Source organism: Marmota monax, unplaced genomic scaffold, assembly GCF_021218885.2.
Source record: "Marmota monax isolate L192 unplaced genomic scaffold, Marmota_monax_Labrador192_F-V1.1 WCK01_AAM20220418_F8-fsc00185, whole genome shotgun sequence".
NCBI classification, from domain to species: Eukaryota; Metazoa; Chordata; class Mammalia; order Rodentia; family Sciuridae; genus Marmota; species Marmota monax.
In genome coordinates this window covers 2,374,103-2,398,856 of record NW_026693278.1, presented here as the reverse complement: position 1 = coordinate 2,398,856, position 24,754 = coordinate 2,374,103, and the positions used below count along the sequence as shown (strand labels likewise).

Sequence of the window (24,754 nt, the reverse complement as noted above, 5' to 3'; positions counted from 1 at the left end):
CCCCTCATTTTACAAATGAGAAAACTGAGACTCAGAGAGGGGGAAGCAAATGACATCTCTGCTTCCAAAGGCAACTTGCTAGAGGGGCCATGAACTTAAGCAAAAAGATCTCGAATTGACCAAGTCTTTACGAGATCCTACTTTAATATGATCCGGAAGAGCCTAAGAGCCTGAATGGATGCATTACGTGAAGCCCCAGCGCCAGAGAACTGACTTCATTCTACCTTAATAAAATTTTGGCTACTGGTAAATAGGGTGACCCCGTGTAGTGGTGCACGTCTAGAACCCCAGCTATATGAGAGGCTGAGGCAGGAGGATCACAAGTTCAAGGCCAGTCTCAGCTACTTAGTGAGACCCTGTCTCAAATAAATAAATAAATAAATTAAAAGGGCTGGGGATGTGGCTCTGTGGTTAAGCACCCCCTGGGTTCAATCCCTGATACCAAATTAAAAAAAATGGCTTCCAAAGACAAAATATTACTGATGGAAGATAATTATCAGTTATTTATTTATTTTAGCCTCCTGGTCCTTCTGGATTAAATGAGTGACTGCAAGTCAACTGCTCAGAACGGTACTTGGTAAAACGTCTCAATATGCACATTACCTCTTGTTGATGTCATCATTCTGACCCATGCTCACAGATGAAGATGAGAGCGATGATGTATTAAGTGGATGTTTTACGTTCTCCATCCCCTGGCCCAGAGCTTCCCTGACTGTTCCCAATGTTAAGAAAAAAAAAAGTACAATATAAACTCAGCTCGGCCATTAAGCCCCCTTCGCCCTTTGGTGTGACACAGAAGGTGTGTTTCTGTCACCTGGGACAGGTAACTGTGAAGCCCCAGCAGCCAGTGACGCCTCTGGGTGAAGGAGCTGTTCTTGATACCTGACATTGCCCTATGAGAACAGGGTGGGTAGGCAGGGATGGCTGTAAATCCACCTGCGGGGACACTCCCAGGACTCATCATGGCCTTCCCAGCCTCCTTGGGAGCCCTCCTCCTTGCCTGCCACATCCCCCCCACCCCTGTCTTTGTCTAGGTCATCTTCTCTGCTTGGGGTTCTCTCCCTCCTTCCTCATGTGGCCAGTGCCTACTTCAGGGCAGTCTTCTGAGGCCACTGCATCTTAAGCAGTTCCCCTGACCATGGTCAGTAGCTCTGACTCTTCTCTGGGTCTGTTACTCTCGTGGTTCAAGTCACAGTTATTTTATGCAGTTGCCTTCTGACTTCAGAGTGTCTCTGCCCCCTGTCTGTGAGCGCCATGAGACACAGGTCAACTTTGTTACACTCATCATTCCATTTCCAGTGCCTAATGGAGGGTCAGACACGTGGGCCTTCCCTTGTGTGTTCCTAATGAAAAAGAAGAAAGTTCATATAGCCAGGTTTTCATTTCCCAGCTTATGATCATGCATACTTGCAAACAGCATTATGAACGCTTTTGCCCAGACATCTAGCCATGGGGACATTTGCTGGTGTGTAAAAAAGAATATTTGGGGGAACAAATAGATGAATCCCAGCAGCTTGGGAGGCTGAAGAAGGAGGATCGTGAGTTCCAAACCAGTCTCAGCAACAGCGAGGCCCTAAGCAACTCAGTGAGACCCTGTCTCTAAATAAAATACAAAATAGGGTTGGGGGTGTGGCTCAGTGGTTGAGTGCCTCTGAGCTCAATCCCTGGTACCCCCCTGCCCTCACCAAAAAAAAAAAAAAAAAAAAGATGAAGCTCAATTTCTGGGATCCTAAACTGCTCTATTCTTTTAGTTATCTGAATCGTGTTTTTTGTTTTTTGTTGTTGTTGTTCTCTACCAAAAAATAAGCCTGGAAGATTGGCCTAATATTTTGGCATGCACTTGTTTCCCTGTGAGAATTTTGCAGACAAGGACTTCTTAGGTTTCTCAAAGGCAAAAGTGCTTTGTAGCCTCTGATTGTTTTATCGAGTGGAGAATCCTCCATGAGACTGAAGTTTGGGGACCATCACCTAACACTGGCCTTGGAGATGAAGATTTTGTGTCTAATACAGGAAGGCGTTAGCGTTACGGAGATTGAACGTGGGGGCTCTGAGCTCGTGTGCCAGGCCTGTGTCTTGGTTCTGCCACCTACTTGTGGAATCCAAAGCAAGCTGCCTACCTTCTCTGTGCTTCAGACGCTGTTTCTGGGATGGCCAAAGAAGTACCTACTTCATGGAATCTCCAGGCACAGCGAATGACTCTGCCCAGGGCTCTTGGCCCAGGGCCTGGCATGGGGCTAACATTCAATAAATAGAAACCATTGTCTATTTTCAGCCATTAGCTGGGAGACAGTAGGTCTAGTGGGACATTTCCCAGACGACGAAAGCATTGTAAACCACTTTTCCGATTCATTAATTCATTCATTAAGAATTTATTAAGCCACTACTATATGCTAAACCCTGTTGTAAGGGCTGGGGACACCAGCCACGTATGAATGGGGCAGACAAGGTCCCAGCCCTCAAAAAGGAGCCTTACAGTTACCATTCAGACACATTAAAAATGGAAACCCAGCATGGGGGGTGGATGCCCCAAATTCCCAGCTACTCAGGAGGCTGAGGCTGGAGTCTAGAAATTTGACACCATGTGGGCAACATAATAAGACTCAGTCTTGAAAAAAATGAAACAATAAAAAGGAGATTTCAGGCAGGGAGAAGCATCTCGGAGGCAATAAGGCAGCGGCCCTGCAGTGGGGAACATTGGTGGGGTCTTCTTCATTTCCTAAGCCAGAGTCACTAAACATTTCCCTTTAAGTGGAAACTGTCCTACTCCCAAGCCTGCCACCAGTATATGAGGATATGCACATGAATTGCACTATGCCCAGTGTTCTTGCAGACAATGTTAGAAAGCAGTCATATGGATCTTTAATATGGGTAAGAGCTAGACTCAAACGAAAATGAGCCCCTGTGGGGATCTCTGTGAAACCCTGCTTTCCTCCTTTGTGACATGGGGAGGAGGCTACCTACTACGTGGGCTGGTGTGAGGCTTCAATGAGATAATGAGTGTGAGGGAGCCCAGCCTTGTAACCTTTAATTGTGAAAACAATGCAGAGAGTTTGGCATTCATATTCCCAATGTCTGAGTAGGAGAATCCAGGCTCAGAGAAGTGAGGATAAGGAGCAGAACCAGGATGCAAACTCTGGAGTTTGAACTCCATTCAGATTCGGAACTGACGTGGTGTCTGCAATGGAATCTGTCCCCAGCCGAGTGTTCATGTTGGGAGCCAAAGGAGAGAGGGGACAGAGGCAAGAACAGGAGATGTTTCACTAAAGACTCTGACACAAAACCAGACCTCTCCAGCAAGGTCTGTAAAGCAGTGAAAGAAGCAAGACCCAGAAGACCCACAAAAGAGGACAATGTGTTTGCCAATCGGATATCCACATGTCCAGAATATGTAAAGAGCTGTTATAATCCAACAATTTAGAATGACCCAATGAAAAATTGGCTAATGCACATTTCTCTGAAGATGATATAAAAATGGTCAATAAGCACATGAAAAGATGCCAAGCACCATTACTTATTGGGAAATGAAAATCAAAACATCAGAATGATGAGATTCAGACCAAGAAGAAAGGTCTGTTAAGAGTTCTTGAGGGATAGCTCACTGGCTGACAGAGGACCCAGTTTCCAGTTACGTGGCCTACCCTGGGGTTCCTTCCTAGGGGAGACAAACTCGTTTTAAGTGGATAACATGGATGATAGCACATGTGCTTGGAAGTTTATTGCTATCCCGGGGCCTTTGCATTTCCTGTTCCTTCACCAATCTTCCTGTTTCTGGCACAAGGGTTGGGGTCTTAGGGGTCCAGGTCCAGGTTCTTGTCCCTGGGCAAAGAATTGAGCAAGAGTAAAACGTTGGCTGGCAAGGAAAAGGTTTATTTGTAAGTAACTCTTTGGGAGTAGCAAGATAATACTCTGGAAGAACAGAGTCAGCCAAGCTGCGAAGTAGTTCAAGGACCCGTCTACACAATGAAGCTCACTTTTATTGGGCTAGTTCTCTCCCTTCAAGTCTGAGTGGATCTGGGGTTGATTGGCACCTTGATTGACAGCTGAATTTTATACAATTACTTTCCTTCTACCCAGGCCTAAGTTTCTTCCTGCTCTCGTCCCCCCCTCCCACCCCTCAAAATGCACTGATTGGGAGAAAACTGCAAGGTTAATGATATGTTAATGAGCAACAAGTTAACTTTAGGTCACTCCCTTGGGCTACTGCGCATGCTCAAAACCGTGGGCTTTCTTTTCAAGGTCTTGCAATCCCCTGCGGTCGCCTATCTTCCTCACTTTAACCACGAGATGGCCCTGTTTCCCCTCACAGGAGGGGGCTTCAGGTAGCGTGTTGTGAGGGTCCTGAGTGGGAGCTTCCCCGCGCCCTGTCTGCTGCCTGACATTCCCAGGGCGGGCTTCTCAGCCTTCAGCTTTGCAAGTCACTCTTTCCAAAGTAGTGCCTCTTCTCTCCGCCATCCGCCTCCACTGGTCCTTCTCTCAGACTTTTTATTCTCTTTGCGGTACTTGGGTACTTGTCTCTCCTCTAAAGGGACCTTGTTTACTTGCTAATTTGTGTATGGTCCATAGACATTTTGGAATATTTCCAACACTGTCTGTCCTCCCCTGTTCATTTCTTGCATATAAAAGGATATGAGGATACTTTTTTTTTTTTTTTTTTGCTATTGGGAATTGAACCCGAGGGAATTGACCCACTGAGCCACATCCCCAGCCATTTTTATTTCTGATTTTGAGACAGGGTCTTGCAATCCTCCTCCCTTAGCCTCCAGAGTTGTTGGGATTACAGGTATGCACACTTGTCTGTGTGGAGATCAATAAAGGGTGTGGGACATCCTTTAAGTATGTCCTTATGAGAATTCTTCAAAAGTATGATTCTAGAACTTACATAATGTCCCATGCCACACACAGAATGTATTATATTTTATTTAGTCAATGTTCTGTATTGGAATCAATAATTATATCAATCTCAAATTTTTCATATTTATAATAACGACAACAAAAATATCAATTAAGCAGTTGCTGTGTGCTAGGCACTATATTTTCATGTTAACACATTTTATATTTTATAACTAATGCTGGGATGAACATTTAGTATGTAATATTCTGCCTTTCCATTTCATTAATGGTTTTCAATTGTTTTTTTAAAATATATGTATATTTTTTAGTTGTAGTTGGACAAAATATCTTTATTTCACTTATTTTTTTATGTGATGCTGAGGATCGAACCCAGGGTCTCACACATGCAAGGCAAGTGCTCTACCACTGAGCCACAACCCCAGACCCTGGTTTTCAATTTTAACCTCTTGCTGAAGTTTTTTTTGGTACAAATCTTACATATGTACTAAAGTTTGTTTCTGGTCTTTCAAAAAATAAAATCTTGGTCTGGGGTTGTGGCTCACTGGTAGAGCACTTGCCTGGTGCGTGTGAGGCACTGGGTTTGATTCTCAGCACCACATAAAAATAAATAAATAAATTAAGATATTGTGTCCATCTACAACTAAAATTTTTTTCTAACTTATTATTTATTTGTTTATTTTTGCTATGTGAGTATACCAAATATTCTGATTTGTTGAATTGCCATTCTGAAACTCTAATTTTAGAACACGTTCCTTTTATTCAAACCATCTCTTCTCTTTCAAAGCCATGACGATTCCTCTTCTTGCCTTTGCATGTCTGAGACATATCTGGCCATTGGGAAACAAATGATTAATCTCTGCCTCTGTCTTGCTGTCTCTCCGTCTGTCCTTACATTTGTCTCTTTCTCTCTGCCCTTCTCCCCGACTCCTGCCCTCCACACATACCTGTAGAATGACATCAGTCTCTCAGGGCAGCCCGAGGTCCTTTTGTGCAGATTGAAGAAGTTTCTTTATATAGATCGGTGCTGTTTCAGAGTCTAAACTCCCAGATAGAAGGCTACCATCCAAATAGCCTGATGTTTGTGGGCACTTAGTACATATTTTTAGTAATAAAGCCTGAGTTTTCAGATGACTTTAGAATTTTTTGTTTAGGTTTTTGCTTGCTCCTGAGTTTTTGCACCTACAGGTATTTCTGGGAATTCTGAGACTGGGTTTCCAGATGACAAGTGCATTTCCTCTTGATCATCATTAACTCATCTTGGGCCTTTGCTCTTTCTCCTCCCTATAAACATCTTCAAGGACAAGTGAGAATTATCTTTTGCCTGTCTATCAAAAAGCCAAAAGGGAGGGAGGCATTCTGTCAGGCTTGATGGACAGTATTATAGGATGCTCCTTTATTGATGGGGTGAGTCTATTAAAAGAGAAAGCTTTCAGACCATCAAAGCCATGTCCCCACCAAAGGACAAATCATAGCCAGCCCTTTATAATACTTCAAGCAACTAGACTGTAAACTGCATGGAGACAAGGACTGTGGTGTTTCATTTCGTCCACTGATGTCACCTGTCTGAGCCTCCGTTTTCTCATGGGGAAATGGTGAGAGCCGCTTTCTTGCAAACCTTGCTGGGATTTGGTGAGGCACAGGTGAAAACAGTGTCAACACAGAAGTGCTTTAGAGACCATGGAAAAATACGTAACAAGCATAACAGTAATACCACACTTCTGTAGGAAAAATCCAGAACAAAGAACAAATAAAATTATGCAAAGAGAGAGTAGGTAGGTGGTGTCCTTCAGATGGATGGGCGGGAGATGTGACATAAAGGGTAAAGGAAATACAAAGACAAGGTCCTGAATTTCATTTGAGGGAGGGAGGGAGGGAGGGAGAGAGAGAGAGAGAGAGAGAGAGAGAAGGAGGAAGAAATCAACAAAAGCTTGGCTAGCGAGATCCATTAAGAACCCTTTTGTGATTTTAAGGTGGGTCCACAGAGCACTGGGGATGGAGCACCCTGCAGCAGTCCCACCTCAACAACCGCTCGGCCCATTCCAGTGAAATCCACTGAGTCATTAAGAGCAGTATTCCCTGAAGTGTGCAGCATCTGCCGCATCTTAGCCTTATGGTCAAAGGATTCCCAGCAACCTGCTTACTAAATGCCCTGTGCCCCACTGAAGAGCCACAAGCCACAGCCGTTGGCCAAACTCTCCATGAAGCTCCAAATGAAAGGGACGCTTAACTAGCCTGGGGCATGTCAAGTTCAGCCTCCTCCAGCCCCAGCCCCTTTGGGAAGATGTATGAACATCAGGCAGAACCAGCCGTCTGAGAAGCGCTGCTTTGGAAAGTCTGGCTTGGCTCTTGACCTTCCTGAACCGGAAGATTGCAGGCGTATTCAGTTTATGAGCTGAACCATCCCTTTTCTGGATAAGGAGGTTTGAATGGACAAATAGCAAGTCTTGAACGAGCAAGCTGAGACTAAAGGCCAGTTTCCAAATACGGACCTGTTAGTCCAGAGTGTGAGGATACCTGTGAGCTCCAGACCAGCCAGGAAAATTATCCTAGGGAGCTGAGCCTTGGCCAGTCTCTCCGTCACCCTCGGCATTGTCCTGGGTCTCCTGGATATTTTCCAGAAAAGTTATTGGCAGAAATGAAGGCCATTACTAGAGAAGGGAAGGGAATCATAGAACAGAATTATGTCTGTTCATTCATTCATTCACCAAACATTCATTACCTGCTGACCATGTGCCTGGAATTGTGCTAGGTGACGGAGCTACCCCACAGGACTCACACAAACCCATGCCAAGAAGTAAAGAGAGCCCAAGGGAAAGCCGTTCAGGGGCCAGTGAGGCTCCAGTTGAGGGCGCGCGGGAGAGAGGGTCACTAAGAAAGGCTTCACAGAGGAGATGACTTTCCAATTTAGCCTTGAAAAAGAAGTGGAGTCTGTATTTTAATAAGATCCGCAGGTGATGACAGCTTGAGACGCTTGTTCTAGGATGCAAATCCTACCTGGCCTTGCCTTGGTGATTATCCAAAGGTATCTATGATGACTTTGGGTCATCATGGAATTCCATGCATTCTAAGTCAGAAATAATTTTTTTATTAGTTAGTGATAAACTCCGCCTCCACCATGTCCTGTTTGGCTAGATGATTTAACAATTCTCTATTTTGATTACATGTGTTGTGCTATTAATAATAATAATAATTTATTATTATTATTATTATTATTTGTCACCCATCTGGGTAGTATTTAATCACTTTGGAAGAGAGTTTTTTTTAAAATTCATCTTTCCTTCCCTCCAACCCTTTTCTTTTTATTATGGAAGATTTCAAAAGTATCCAAAAGTTGACAGGGTAATCTAGTGAATTCCTTTGTTCCTATAACCTAGCTCCAACAACCACTCATTAGTAGCCAATCTTTTTTTTTTTTTAACTTTACATATACCCCCCCATTGTGTATTATAATAAGTCCAGCCATTATAGCATTTCATCAGTAAATCTAAATGGGATTTAAAATATAAATTCTTTGATAGGAACACGCAGATCAACATCTTGAAATAGACCTAGTCTGTATCACCAACAACCAAGGACTGAGGATTTCCACTACAGTTTACATTCTAGATCCCCAAATACCAAGGGTGCATGGCCACCCTCTCCCACGTGGTGGCGGAACTCAGGAAAGTGGCCAAAGAGGCAGAGCCTGCTTGGGTGACATGCCGATCTATGACATCTGGGTTTCCGGAAGGGAGCTTTCACACGGTGACACACTCAGACAAGGTCTTGTCTGTATCCACAACACTGAAAGCTCTACGGGCTTCAAGCACAGAGAGTAATAAGAAACAAATCACAAGGATCCGTGACCTTAATGCCCCACTTCTCAGGTGGCAATCACAGGGAACCAGAGAGGGTTGGGAGAAGTCCCTTGGAGAGACCTAACACGTAGTATTCAGCGTTCACACCTCCAACAACAGGTGGCATCCAGCCCTGCAAGTTGATCGGATTAAGACTTGATATTTCCAGATTTGTCCCTGATCACTGGAAAAAAGGGAAACCCTTTGGAAAGTCCTCCTGAAACACAGTTTTGATGGATGAGCTGTCCCTGGTGGAGTCCGGGTCAGGCAGAAAGAACCCCCAGTTTGGTTTGTCTTTCAGCCCGTGGGTATTTATTTTCTTCGTGACTACCAACCTTGTCTTCCGGGGCAGGTGTGGTCAGGTTCAGGGCAGTTCTGTGGCTTCCCAGGCCAGCCCATGGCCAGATGATGGGTTGGGACAGTGGCTTTCCACCATCCATCCATCATCAGCTCCGTCGTCTGAGGGTTCATGAGACGGATTGCCTAGTTTTGAGGAGTATTAACTTTGCCTCTTTTCTGTGTTGGGTGCTTTTTCTAGATCCTATGTCTTCCTCTTTCTTGATTTTCTCCCCTTTTGAGGGAAAACCCATCTTCATGGTTCCCAAGGCTTCCTCCGAAAAGTTGCTGGGAGGCATTTTATTTTTTTGACATCTTAAATGTTTGGAAATGTCTTTATTCTTCTTTCTCCCCTGAATGACTATTTGGATGGGTATAGAATAGATGTTGGAAATAATTTTCCTTCGGGGTTTTGAGGTCATTTTCTCACTATTGTCTAGCTTTCAGTATTATGGATACAAACTCTGAGGGCCTGATGAATCCCTATTTGGAGAGAAATTGTGTCCTTGTATCTGAAATTTCACCCTTGTGTGTCTTGCTGTGTATCTTGTTTCATCCAGATCCTTTTAATCTGAAAATGCATGGGGGAATTTTTCTCATGTTATTGATTTAATAATTTCCTCTCTTCCATTTTCTTTTTCTGGAACTTTCTGGGAATGTTATATTTCTTGGAATTATTTTCTCCTTTCTGTCTCTGTGGATTTGACTACTCTAGGTACTTCATCTGAGTGGAATCATATAATCATATAATAGTTGCTCTTTGGCGACTAGCTTTACTTAACATAATGTCTCCAAGGTGCATCCAGGTCGTAGAATGTGCTAGAATTTCTTTCCTTTTAAAACCTAACAATATTCCTCTGTATGAATGCATCACATTTTGGTTCTGTACTCCTCCACTGATGGATACTTGGGTTGCTTCCATATTTTCCATCTTTGTGAATTTGGGCATTTACTTCCTTGAGTTCCCTAGACAGTAACTCCCAATGCTTCTACTATTTTTTTTTTAAATCCCACCCTCGGTTTTTTAATGGCTAAGAACTCTGTTTTGCTTCTCAGATTGTTTTACTTTTTTCCCAACCTGTTTCTGTCTTGTGGGCACGACAAGGTTAAATGTCCCTCTGAAGGGGCTAATCATTTATTCTTGAATCCTTCTATTCCTTGAATTATTTCCTTTACTTCATTTCACCTGTAAACCACAGTTCTCTTCTTTCAGAAGAATTTCTTCAGCATCTAAACAGTCTCTGGCTGTCTCTTCGTATATGAAAGGGAGATACTGGAAAACTTCTTGGGAGTTTTATGTGTAAGGATGGAGCTGGTTGGTGCCAGGGCATCCTGTGGGAGGATAGGGTGTGGATTCCATCACTTCTCTGCAAGACTCCTAAGGTTTTTTTTTTTTTTTTTTTTCTTTTGAACCAGTCCCATCCTTGGAAAGGAAATTTTCCAATCTCCTATCTGGATGCCAGAAGAAGGGAGTCAAATGTGGGCAAAATCATTTTTTCCTCCACACCCACTTTCCATCAATCCTGTCTTCAACAGGACACCTCGACTCTGCCTCAGCGGTGACTGGGTCTAGGATCATCCTCCTCAATCTCACCAGTCAGCCTCATGTCCTGTCAGAGTTGGGAAGGAGCCATTGCCTGCTTCTTGGGGGTGGCAGACAATCTCTGATTGTCTAACGATGTCTTAAACAGACTCTCAAGGACCCCTCCTGTCTTCAGCCCTACCTCTCCTTCCTACCGTCAAAGGCGATACCTTCAGTTCATACCTCCAATTTCTGAACCTTTCTAGAGTTTTGCAGGGAAAACCCACTTTCTTATTATGGGCCGTTCTTTCTGCAGGATTTAGGTTTCAGCCTGCCGTTTTCAAGCCTCTAAAATTTTGTCACCTCCCTTATTTCTTCTCCTGACCTAATTTGTCCTTAGGTGTTATATCCTTTTTAAATTCACGTACTGTAATTTAAAATGGTATCAGAAGGGAGCGAAGAAATAAAAACAGTTATTTTCAATATTCCACGCTGAACCGTAAGTCCTCCTTGGTGTATTTTCAATTTAGCATTAATATTTACCTTGAGGTGACAACAGGTATTTATTCCAGTGGCATGGTCATGTTTTTTATTTTTATCAAATTTTTTAGTCACTATTAAAGCAGAAAAACTACTACTGGAAAAGTTAATGGCTTGTATTTCTAGAATAGACACTTACCACCACCACCACTACCACCATCACCACCATCACCATCACCATCACCACATCATTATCATCACCACCACTATCATCACTATCATCGTCATCATCATCAACATCATCAACACTTTTTGAGCCCTAGTTGTATTCCAGGTAGGGAGCTGAAAACTTTTGTCTTTTATCATTTAATCTCCACAATTGCACTTGGATAAGTCCTATCACAACCCCTTATTATTTGTTGTATTTTGGGTTTGTTTGTTTGTTTTATACCAGGAATTGAACCCAGGGGGTTCCTGTCTTACAGGACATAAAAACCAAACTCCAGAAAGACCAAGACACATGCTTAGAACCACAGACATAACCAACAGCAGAAATGAATTTGAACCCCAATGGGTGGTCTCTAAAAATGTTTCTGCAGAAATAAAAGGAGAAGAAGTTCTGCTGAAAGAAGGCTCATAAACCCCCAAATCAAAAGGCATGGGATATCTTGTATCCACGATTAGAGTGGTCAGTGCTTCAGATGTCATTGAGAATTAGGCCTTGGCCATGGACTCGGATACGTCTTCTGAATCAGGGAGCGAATTCCAGTAACAAAACCAGTAGATAGTGAACTCACCCTAAATTTGCCAACATTCTTGAAACTTTCCTGGGACCTCACTCCTTCCAGATCTAGAAGAGCAGAGACCTTGCTAGTTTGTTTACCCCTCGACAGAAGGAGAAAACCTAGCCGGGCACGGTGGTATAGATAGGCCTGTATTCCCAGCTATTTAGAAAACTGAGACAGGGGGATAGTTTGAGTCCAGTAGTTTGAGATCAGCCTGGGCATTGTAACAAGGTCCGGTCTCAAGAAAAACGGAAAAAGAAGAATCAGAAGGAGTACCAGGGCCTGGAGCCTAGCCCGGCACAAAATAGGTGCTCAATAAACATTTGTCGAAAGAACAAGTATTCTTTCTCCATAATGGGGGCCTCATTGAGAAATCATGGGGTTCTTTTCAGATGGAATAAACAGAGATAACCAAGGATGGGAGAGAACATGACAAAAGAAGCCCGAAAGCCAGCCTGTGCCCCGCCTACCAGACTGTGCCCTGGTGCAGAGCTATGTCTGCATGGAAATTCACAGGAAGGTGCCATATGGGCCAGCAGTAGCTCAGTCTGCAGTGGTCCCAACTGGTCCACTATAGACTGGGAGTGGTACTCTTGAGATATACGTCCCCCTCTGTTGAGTACAAATTAAATGCACTTTCAATACATAGAGGAGCCAGGCCCAGTGGTGCAGGCCTATAATCCCAGTGACTTGGAAGGCCAAGGCAGGAGGATCACAAGTTTGGGGCCAGTCTCAGCAACTTAGCAAGGCCCTAAGCAACATTGTGGGACCCTGTCCCAAAATAATAAATAAATAAATAAATAAAAGGGCAGGGGATGTGGTAAAGTGCCCCTGGGTTCAGTCCCTGGTATAAAACAAACCAAGGAACCCAAAATACAACAAAAAACAAGCAATAACAACAAACAGATGAACAAAGGCTTCTGTGTTCCTGCCGCAGGCAATACTAGACCCACCAACGTTCCAACACAATAAGATGTGCCATCTGGGGACTCATCTGTGATCTGCTGCGACATAATGGCATAATGGCTGCACATTGGGTGACAGAAGAACACAGAGGCTGACAGCTTGAAGAACACTCATCTCCAGTGTGTATTTTTCAGTGAAGTTTTATTGTCCACCACCTACTCCAACTTCATAATTTTACTGAAGGCTCCCCAGACTTGGTTTAAGAAATAAATTAAGGTATTGATGGCTTGGGGACTGTCGGCTATTTTTACCATTCTGGGAACTAGTTATCTTGAGCCTTCTCCTGTATTTCACCCATCCACATTTATATCAATTTGTATTCTCTTAGGGTGTTTCTTCATTGGGGTACCAACTGGTATTTGGGGTTCATCAATTCTTCAGTTCCTAGCATTGCAAGGTATTAGCACTTTGGCTCTTTTCATCAAATGCCAGATGTCTCAAATCAGTGACATTCCCACAAGCGCTCCCCCACATTTCCAAGTGCCTTCCTAAGAAATGGTGCGACTCCAGTCAGGACCCCCAGCCACACCGTTGCTGTACCCAGACTTGTCATGGATTACAGATAAGTGAGATTTGAAAACAGCCAGGACAGAACACCACAAGACACCTTAGGGAAAGTGTCTACCCAGCGGGATTGGATGACCACTGCTGTGATTTGGAAATGGTGTGTCCCCTCCAAAACTCATGCTGAAACTTAATCTTCATTATGAGGTATTAAGCGTTTGGGCCAGTTGGGACCACTAAGAAGTGATTCTTACTCTGTCCTTATGAATGGATTAATCCATTCACGTCATAAATGGATTACTGGGTTAGTGAGCAAGTGAGTCATGTAGAGGGAGGGTCTGCCGTAAAGCCACTTTGTCCAGGTCTCTGGAGTGCTGCCTGTCTCTGGTCATGAGATACCCTGTGCTACCTCAGGACTCTGCCAGCTAGCTCATCACTAGATGTGGCCCCCTGACCTTGGACCAAATGAAACCTCTGTGTTCAGTCAGCTTTTCGTCACTGTGACAACTACCTGAGAAAAATTATTCAGAGGAGAAAAGATTTATTTGGGCTCACAGCTTCCGGGGTCTCAGTCCCTGGTTGCCTGGCTGCGTTGCTCTGGGCCTCAGGTGAGGCAGAACATGATGGCAGAAGGGTGTGGCAGAGGAGTGTTGCTTAGCTCATGGCTGGCAGGAAGAAGAAATAGAGAGAGAGAGATGGAGAGAGGAAAGACACAGAATTACCTTCCCAGGACATGCCCTCAGTGACCTACTTCCTTCAACTGGGTCCTACCTCCTAAAATTTCCATCACCTCCCAATAGTCCATTCAAATCATTAATTCACTAATTGACTAATACGGTGATGAGGTCAGAGCCCTCATGATACAATCTCTTCTCCAAAACCCCACCTCTGAACCTTCCTGCACCGGGGACCAACACACTAAAGCATTGGAGGATATTCCTGATCTAAACTTTACAACCTCTCTCTTTCTAACAAATAAATGACCTAGTCTGTGGTATTGTGTTATTAGCAACAAGAAAATGGGTGTCACCTTCCCCTGCACACCCTTCCTCCTCTTCTTTGCCCCTCAGATTTTGGAAACTTTAACCTGTCATGATGGCACATGCCTGCAATCCCAGCAACTCAGGAGGCTGAGGTAGGAGGATCAAAAGTTCGAGGTCAACCTTAGCAATTTAACAACACCTGGTCTCAAAAAAAAAAAAACACAAATAAATAAATACAAAGATCTGGGGAGAGGCTGGGGTCGTGGCTCAGAGGTACAGTGTTCGCCTAGCATGAGTGAGGCACTGAGTTTGATCCTTAGCACCACATAAAAATACAACAAATGTATTGTGTCCACCTGCAATTAAAAAATAAACCTTTTTTTAAAAAAAAATGACTGGAGAGGTAGCTTAGCGTAAAAGGAAAAAATACCACCACCACCACCACCAACAATAAATCTGGAATCTTTATAGAAAGGAATCAAGCCCAGATCTGTACTGTTTCAATGAGGGAAATCCTTCCAAATAGGGAGGGTGGTTTGTTCTCGCTTGTTTGATGTTCTGCTTGTTTTCATATGTGACATACGATGTCTCCAGATTCCAAATCTACCCATCTGTCTGTCAGTAATTGCACATTCCTAGCACAGTGCTGGGGGCGTGACAAGCTTTATTTGGTTTCATTCTTACAACAGTTTTGCTCAATATGAAACAGTGTCCACATTCCCATTCTAGAGGAGAAGGAACCAAGATTTTCAAAAGGTATGAAGGTGTCCCACAATCAGCCTCTGTCTCTGGGGTCTGGGTTCTGATAGTAAAATAATCTTTTGCAATAAAACTATGGAAAAAAGTGGGGCATGGGAGTGAAGAAGGAACCGAGAGGCAGGAGTTAGAAAAAGAGGTTTCTATTCAAAGTGTGTACCAGTGTCATCCCCCAGGGCACAAAGTGGTAGCAATAGTATCCAACCTCTCACTACCTGCTGTGTTAGCTCATTTGGGACCAATGAAGGGAAAACCTTCCTAGGCATATTTCTAAGTGGCAACCGGAAAGGGGCAAATTGGCTGCTTCATTAATAAACCGGATGGGGTGTGGGCACCAGTACCCAGCCAGCCAGTCTGCTGTCACATAGAGAATTTGCCTGCTACATCTCTTCCAGCTCCTCTCTGCATAAAACCCAAGGGCGGATTTTGGGGGGAGAGGAAGGAAGGAAGGAAGGAAGGAAGGAAGGAAGGAAGTTAGGAAGTTAGGAAGGAAGAAAGGAAGTTGGCTGGTTGGTCCTAAGGAACTTGATATGATGGCTTCCGGTTTCCAGGCTCCAGTTTGGGGAAAAAACCAGGGCAAAGTAGACAGGAGGATCCATTAACACCCTTCCCTCCTGCATGCATTCCTTTCATAATATTTGGTAAGCTCTACCAGAAGGTGCCAGAAGCTTTTTTGGGTGGGGAAGAAGCAGCCACAAACAAGACCAACACCTTGCCCTCATAGAGCTTATATTCTAATGAGGGGACACAGACAGTGACCATCTTAATAAATAAAATAATAGATGGACAGAAGTGCTTTGGACCAAAAGCGACAAGGAAGGGAGAATAGAACGTGGTGTGTGTGTGTGTGTGCGTGTGTGTGTGTGTGTGTGTGTGTGTGTGTCGGGGTGGGGTTGATTTCAAACAGGAATCAGGTCTCATGAAGTGCCATTTTAAAAAGATTCCATGCCAGGTACTGTTCCAAGCACTTTACAATTATATCACGAATGCTCACAGCCACCCCAGGCTATGATTGATTATTCCGGTTTTACAAAGATAACCGAGGTTCAGAGAGACGCAGCGATTCCCAGATACCACCCAACTAGCAAGCGGTGGAACCGGAATTTGAACGCACGCAGTTGAAACTGTGCACTTGAAAGTTGGTGCAGACAGCCTGGGAACCAGGTGTTAGGTACGGGCAATCTGCGAGTGCAAATGGAGACTCTGTGGTTGCCAGAGAGGTGAATTGGGTGCACGTGGGGGCCGACCTGGTGGGCAGAGGAAGGGTTGGGTTGCTGGCAACTTTCACTGAGCGGAATCAGGTCCGAGGCGGGCAGTTCGAGGGCCCTGCGGAGGGAGAAGTGGGCCTGTGGGGGAGGGAGCGCCACTGCAAGGGTTGTCCCGGGACAGTGCCAGTCCGAACCTTACCCCGCCGCCACCCGCGGGCCAGCTGCTCCAGTCAATAAGGCAAGAATCTCACAAGCTTAGTCGCCCTCCTGGTGGGGTTCGCGCGGGAGTGGAAGAGGGCTGACTCTTTAAGGGAGGACAGGAGGCACCAGCGGCAGGAGCGCTCACAGCCCAAGAGTCCGGTGCGCCTAGGGCGCGCAGAGCGGCGCCCTGCGTGGAGTCCCGGGTGCTTCTCGCACAGCGCCCCCAGCGCAGGACAGAGTGTGGAATGGCATCTTGAAATAGGTTGTGCGGAGTCGGAGTGCAGCAAATGGGAGAGGAACTACAACGTGCTGGGGTATACATAGTAAAAGAGCAGCACGCGTTTGGCGCGGGGGCTTCCAAGACAGACCTGGGGAGGTAGCAGGTGCGAGTCAGTCTAGGGAGCAGTGGAAAGCCGGTGCTGGAGAGGAGCAAAGAAAGGGTGCTGGACAGAAGAAGAAGCGAAAAGAAACTGTGGCCCAGGGGACGGCGGGCTGTGCCACAGCCCTGCACCAGAGCCAAGGAGGGGATCCCCTCGTGACCCTCTAAGAGGGGTGGAGGTGGTGCGCTGGTCATAGCCAAGACAGAAAGGAGTAAATGCAAGTCAGAGACCGTTACAGGCACTGATTATGCCAGAGCCCTCGGTGGGGCAAGGAAAGGGACGTGGAGACTGCGTGCTCAGGGAATAGGCTAGGAGTGGGGGGCTTGGTCAGGGGTCTGAGAACCACTAGGAATGCCGAGGAGGTGCTGATGGTTGGGGGGACAGCCCAAGAGTCCAGGAAAAGTGAGGAGGAGGTGTGGGCAACAAAGAGCCAGCTTGTGGGGGTGCCTAGGAGAGGCGCCCTGGAGAGGCGCAAGAGCCCAGAGGGTCTCTCCTCCCGGGCTGCTTCTGGCCCTCGCTCACTCACCATGATGGAGAAGACCAAAGCCACGATGTTAATGGGGTACGCGGGGCAAAAACACGAGACGATGGTGAGCCACAGGTAGTTCTTGGGCATGGGCATGTCCTCCTCCGTCTTTTCATCTTCTGCATTGGCCTGGGATCTACTGTCCAAAGCCTCCTTGAAGTCCGAGCTGGGGCCGTATTGAGACATGGGCAAAGTCGGCTGCTCAGGGAGGACGGCGGAGCCCACGGTCTGCGCCGTGTGGGGCTCTGTCTGCCGGCTCATGGCGAGGCTCTGAAAAGCCGGTTGCGCGGGACTCCAGGGAGATGTGATCTCACCCTTCCTGCGTCCTCCCCCTGCACTTCCCCGGGCTCAGGGACCTGGGCCAAGAGCCTCCCCATGAGGAGGGAGGGAGGGAGGGAGAAGAGAAGGAGCCAGTTACCCTGAGAAATGGAGCAAAGGCAGAGGAAGACCTTGCGCTCCTGAACACACCCAGAAACCACTGGACTGATGCACCGACTCACACTAGGTCCGGAGTCTCAGGGCAGGTGAAAGCCAAGAAGTCCCTTTACACTTCAAACTGCATAGTCTGAAGGTTAAAGATGGCCAGTTCATTTTTTTTCCCCCAAAGCAGCTGAGTTTGAATACTTTAGAGGGGACCCGCCACACCCTATCCATTGGATAACAGGCTTTCCGTGCTTCCCACACTCCACAGAGGGCACAGGAGACTGGAGTCACTCAAGGCTTGTACCAGAGCCTTCCACTTTCTCCCAAACGTGGAAACAAAGAATTTTTCTCTTCTCCACTTTTTTCACCAATAGGACCCGAGAAATGCAGGTGAATCCAGCTGGTGTAGACAACTCAGATACATAATTGGGATGGAGAGAAGAGAGAGGGATCCACTTTGGAAACTGGGGTGAAGACAGCAATTGTATCAGCATCTAGGTCATGCATGAGTGACTAGAACTGAGCCTCTGAACCCTGACAAAGCTGGGAAATTGTCACATGGGGGAGGAATGACATCAGGAAAGTCCCTTCACCTCACTGGGCCCTGAATTCTTCATCTGAGAAAGGGGAGTAATAGTCCCTGTGAGGGACTCAAGTTTACGTACTAAACCAGACAAATTTTTGTGCTTCATAAATGTTAGCTATTATTAGGGTGCTATTTCTCCCAAATATTGTTGATTATAGTATCTCACACCCAATATTCACTGTTGCAAATATTCCACCTGATATTCAGATATTCTGAGTTGGCAGGAAAATAAAAATGAGCATAATTTGTCATCCACAGTCTCAAAAACAATTGCTCACATCATCAGACTCAAAAGTATTAATCATCTGCTTGACTTTCGCAGAACGTGAACTGATTTTCTGAGATGTTCCCTCTTGTCTCATGAGGTCATACTTATTTGGTAATCTGTCTCCTTAACTGGAAGGCAAGCTCCCTGAGAGAGGGGAACATCTTACTCGTGTTTGTGTCACCAAGTGCCTGGTACTATGTATATGCTTGACAGAGCTTTCTGGAGGACCACTCAAAGGTGAAAGAATACCTTCTCTGCCATGCCCTCTCCCCTATTTTGGTTGGTTAATCAAGTTGGGATAAACCAAAAGATTAGCTTCAGCCTTAGCATTGGCTGATCCCTCTCTCAGGAATGCTGTTCCTCCTGACAACTGTCACATGGCTTCTCCCTTCTTATTTCTCAATGGTCAGTTCAGATGTCACTTCCTCAAAGAGAAGTCTTTGGATTTATCTAGCACACAGATAAATTGATCCCATAATTATTCTATATCTTACTAGGTTGTATTTTTTTGTCTTGGCATGTATCACAGTTGTGATTTTTTTTTTTAACTAACTCATTCACTTTCTTTCTCTAGACTGTAAGCTCTCTAACCTGTTCAGAGTTGCATCTTGAGCATTTAAGAATTATCCTGAAGGGCTGGGGATGTGGCTCAGTGGTAGAGCGCTCGCCTGGCATGCATGCGGCCCAGGTTTGATCCTCAGCACCACATACAAAGATGTTGTGTCCACCGAAAACTAACTAACTAAATAAATAAATAAATAAAAAATAAAATGTTGAAAAAAAAAAAAAAAAAGAATGATCCAGGTCCACATTAAGGGTGCAGGAAATAGTTCTTGAATAAGTGGTCCAGAGGGATCTGGGAATATTGACCAATTCCTGTAGGCCTAACTCAAGTGGGCCAAGACCTACTTGGAATGTTGAAAAAAAAAATGATTTCCAGGACTTGGGAAAGACCTAGCTTGAATTAGAATTTCCAAAAAAGGAAATTCTGTAATTTTTAATGCCTGAGAAATCCATATTTCTAGGAACTCCCACCTCCCCTGTCTGGCAATTTTGATGCAACTGGATGAGTTCTTAAGTACTTGTACTGTCTCCACTATTAGCAGGTAGCCCTGGATCCTTGGCTTAGAGATCCCCTTAAGCACCTCAAACCGCACCTGTTCCATAAGAACCTGCTGGTCACGGCTCCCTCTTTGCTGCCTGGTCCTACCACTTCTCCAACCTCCCCTTTCTGCCAATTCTTTCCTTTTTTGCCTGTGCTTCATTTACATGGAATTCCCCCCCCCCACTTCTCACCATTTTTTTTCCCATCCCAAGGTCTCCATATCTGCTGCTCCCTCCTCCTCGAGACTTCCCCTCCTCTCGTCTGTTGACCTCTTCTCATTGTTCAGGATGTGTACCCCTCTCTGCCAGGAGAGGCCTTCTGGGGAATTCTGTCTACAGTAGTCTATTTTCTTATACTCCACCCCCCCTACCCTGTTCATGGCCTAAGTCAGTTCTCGCAATCAGAAAAAAATTCTCATTTAATTTTTAATTATTTCCTTTTATGTTTTTATTAGCAGACTATATTATACATAATATTGGGGGTCAATTTGATATTATCAGACATGCATGGGATATAATTAGATCACTTCTGTCCCTGGTACTTCCTCTTCCCCCTCTCCTCCCCCCTTCTCCTGTTCTCCTTGCTCTACCCTACTGGTCTTCTTTCTATTTATTTACATATATATGTTAAAATTAGTGCTTTATAGATATCTCTAAAGGAAAAATTCACTGTGGTATATTCATATGTGGACACAGCAATATTTGGTCCATTTCCTTCCATATTTTTTCTCTTTTCCCATCCCTCCTTCCTCCTCCTCCATCTCCTTCCTCTGCTCCATTGATGACTCTTCTAATTTCATGGGACTCCCTGCTCCACCTTCCCCCCTTATTTTGGTTTAGCGTCGGCATAGAGGAAGGAACATTTGACCCTTGACCTTCTGAGTCAGGCTCACTTCACTTAGCATCATCTTCTCCAGCTTCATTCATTTACCAGCAAATAATTTCATTCTTCCTTATGGTTAAGTCAAACTCCATTGTGTGTATATGCACCACATTTTCTTTATCTATTCACCTTATTGATGGGCACCTGGGCTTATTTCATAACTTGGCTATTGTGAATTAGTTATAGCACTGCTATAAACACTGATGTGCCCGAATCCCTATAGTATGCTGATTTTAGTTTTCTTTAGGATAAATACCAAGGAATGGGAAAACTGGGCCTTATGGTGGGTTCATTCCTGGTCTTTTGAGGAATCTCCATGCTGGCTTTCCAAAGTGGTTGTACTAATCTTCGATCCCACCAACAATGTAAGAGTGGACCTCCCCCGCCCTCAGGTCCTCACCAGCATTCATTATTATTTGTATTCTTTCTGATTGCAATTCTAACTGGAGTGAGATGAAATATCAATGTAGTTTTGAGTTTCCTTGATTGCTAGGGACGTCAACAATTTTTTCATATCTTTGTTGGCCATTTGTATTTCTTCTTTTGAGAAGCATCTGTTCTGTTCCTTTGTCCATTTATTCAGTGGGTTGTGTTTTAGGGGCTAAGTTTTTTGAGTTCTTTATATATTCTACATACTAATCCCTTGTTGGATGAGTACTGGCAAAAGATTTTCTCCCATTCTGTAGGCTCTCTCTTCATGCTCTTGTTTCCTTTGCTGTGCAGAAACTTTTTTTAATATTTATTTTTTTTAGCTGTAGTTGGACACAAAACCCTTATTTATTTATTTTTATGTGGTGCTGAGGATCGAACCCAGGGTCTCACAAATGCTAGGCAAGCGCTCTACCACTGAGCCCCAGCCCCAGCCCTGTGCAGAAACTTTTAATGGGATGTCTTCCTACTTATTGATTCTTGGTTTTATTTCTTGTGCTTTAGGATTCTTGTTAAGGAAGTCAGTTCCTGGGCCAATATGTTGGCCCTATGTTTTCACTATGTTGCAAGTGTTTCTGGTTGATCCCTAGGTCTTTGATACACCTTGAGTTGACTTTTGTGCAGGGTGAGAGACAGGTATCTAGTTTCAGTCTTCTACATACAGATATCCAGTTTTTCCAACACCATTTTTTTGGGGGGGAGGGGTACCAGGGATTGAACTCAGTCAGGGGCACTCACCACTGAGCCACATCCCCAGCCCTATTTTGTATTTTATTTAGAGACAGGGTCTCACTGAGTTTCTTAGTGCCTCACTGTTGCTGAGACTGGCTTTGAACTCAGCATCCTCCTGCCTCAGCCTCCCAAGCCACTGGGATGACGGGAGTGTACCACCCCACCCGGCTCCCAGCACCACTTGTTAAAATGTCTCTTTTCTCCTCCATGTTTTTCTCATTGTCTGTCTCCCTCACTAGGGAGGAAGCTCCACAGGGTAGAGCATTTTCTTCTGTTTAGTTCACTGAGTTCTCTCCCTGCACCCAGAGCAGTGCCTGGTCCTTCAAAGGTACCCAAAGGATTATCCATCCACCAAACAAGCTGCATCTAGGCCTCCAAGTCTGGTGCTTGAAGCCACTATTCTTCTCTCTTTGAGCTTGTCTATGAACTATTCATTAAACCCTATTGGTTCCATCTCAAATATAACCCTCCACTGTCTTGACTCAGCATAGACTATTTTCTCTGCCAGAAAAACATCAGTTCAGCCCTCCAAAATCACCATTTAATGAGCACCTACTACTATGCACTCAAAGCATTCCTTGGCATCATCTCACTTAACTTCTACAGCAACTTTTGTGAGGTAGGTGACAAGGTTTCTTTCTTTTCTTTTTCTTTCAATTTATTTATTTTTACAGATAAGGAAATCTAGAATCAGATAGGTCAAGGGACTTGTGTACAATCTTACAGCCAAGTGGAAGTTCCAGGATTTGAACTAGATCTAAGATGCTCGTTCAGCTATCAGGTCCAGGGAAGAATATTAGATGGACATCGCCCAAGTTTGCTGGACATCTCCGAAGTTTGCTGGAGTCATTATATTCTGCTCAGGGAAGATGGATTAATAGCTTGTTGGCTGGTCTAAAATGTAGCAGTGAAATTGCAATCACTTGAAACGTTTAAAATTAAATTGAAAGGAAAGTGCCCACACTAGAGAGTGTAATGTATATGGCACTGATTCTTGAGGGATGCATTAGATCACTTGGTTGGGGTTTCCAGGTCTAATTTCCTGAGCTTCACTAATTTTCTCTTGAGAGGTCAGTTTATTGCTCTTGGATGAACCCTACTGGCTGATTGCTTAATAATGTGATAATACCTTCCCTCTTTAAAATGAGACAGAGGAGAAAGCAACTCCCTAATACACAGTGTAGAAGGGAAAGGCTTATAGTCAATGTAGCAACTTGTCTTTTTGATCCTTGTGAAAGTTTTATTTCCAAATGTGAACCTAATATAGGTTTATTCTAGAAGAGTGGGAAAACGAAGACCAACATAAACAAAAAGAGGTTTCACAAAATGGTAAGCACCACAAATGCAAAGACTTCTTTCTTTTTAGTTCTCTTTCTACATGTGTGTATTTTATTTTTGCAAAATGCAATTATATACCATTTTGTTCTCTTGATTTCTTCCTCAGCGTTAGATGACAATTAACATTCTTTGCAGACATTTTTATACTCTGCATGGTTCCCCATTGATTTTATGGGCTCTTATTTATGTTGCCACACCCCTATCGCTAGGATTTAGGTTATTTTTAGTATGTTTTTGTAGACATTATTTAATGTCACGATGAGCATCTTTTGTACCCAAATGTCTTCATTCGTGATCATCTCCTTGTGACTCATGATCTGACGGGGTAAATGTCAACCTTTGAAAGGGCAGAGAAAAAACTTAAGATTGACTGGTTAAGAAGTTGGATTTTGATACGGGAGCCAAAGGGAGAATGAAAATTTAGCTCAAGGAAAGGATCACCGATTCAATGGGCTACAGAAATGAAGCACTCCAAATGAGATGAAATGAGATGGATTCAGAGAAGGACTTTCCAGTGCCAAATGGATCTTCATATCTATAATTTCCAGTAGAGCCATATTGAATCTCAGAGAGGGGGCTGAAAATGGATGCTTTGAGGTCTTAGCTGTGTGCTGGACTTCAAAATCAAAGGAGGGCTGGAGCGAGAGTGAGAGCAAGAAAGAGAGGAGGAATATGAATCTGCTGATCTGTGAAATGCAAGAGAAAGAGTCCAGATCTTTAGGAAATGGCAAGACGTTGAATGTGTTCGCTGCCAAACTACACATTAGCCTCAAGCCCCAGCCCTCAGCAGTCATAAAGTAACTGCCGTGGTCTCAGGGGCTTGCTGAGGAAGAACAGTGTCTTTTTGGCTAATATTATTAGAAAACCATTTACCTTTTCAGCTTCCACAACTTTGGTTCTCTCACAAATTAAAAAAAAAATTGGAGGAAAGGGAACAGGAAGGGAAAACAGATTTCTGTACCGTTAATTTCTTACACTAGGCGTTTCAGTGAGTCCAGAGGAACATTGAAACAAACTCTCGAAGGCTGAAAATGTCAGTCTTTTTTTCCATCTATCTTTTATTGTACCAGATAATAAATAAGGGTCCATTCCATCGCTCTTCTTGCAGATTGGATGAGACAACATACTCTGTAGCTCATGGACGATCCCCTCATAATAAATAGCACCACACAAAAGTGGGTAATGGACCATCCAGCTGTTCGATGCTGGTCCAGCACTCCAACATCAGCATACATTTCATGAGTGCCTACTGTGTGCACTCAATGTGTTCCCTGCCTCTGTTGTCTCGTTGAAGTCCCACAGCAACTCTTATTGACCAGAGATTCCTTTTTTACAAATGAGAAAACCCAGGATCAGAGAGGCAAAGGCGCTTGTGTGAATGAGGTCTTATAACTACTAAGTAGAGGGCCAAATAGGTCAAAAATATGTGTTCAGGGCTGGGGTTGTGGCTCAGCGATAGAGCATTTGCTTAGCACATGGGAGTCCCTGGGTTTGAGCCTAACCACCACATATACATAAATAAAATAAAGGTATTGTGTCCAACTACAACTAAAAAATAAATATTTTTTAAAAATATATGTTTTTGCTAGTGGATCGAGGCAAAAGAATGAGGTAGACATTGAAGTTTGATCAGGGAGAAATCACCCACACCCCAATA

General features: G+C 44.3%; 1 protein-coding gene across 1 annotated transcript in view; it reads right to left on the bottom strand.

Moving 5' to 3' along the window:
* Positions 1-17,595, bottom strand: part of Tmem233 (transmembrane protein 233) — a 34,723-nt gene extending 17,128 nt beyond the window's left edge. The window contains exon 1 of the mRNA XM_046456540.2: positions 17,335-17,595. Within this exon, the coding sequence (XP_046312496.1) occupies positions 17,335-17,595 (261 nt within the window). The remainder of the gene's footprint in view (positions 1-17,334) is intronic.
* Positions 17,596-24,754: the final 7,159 nt, after the last annotated feature.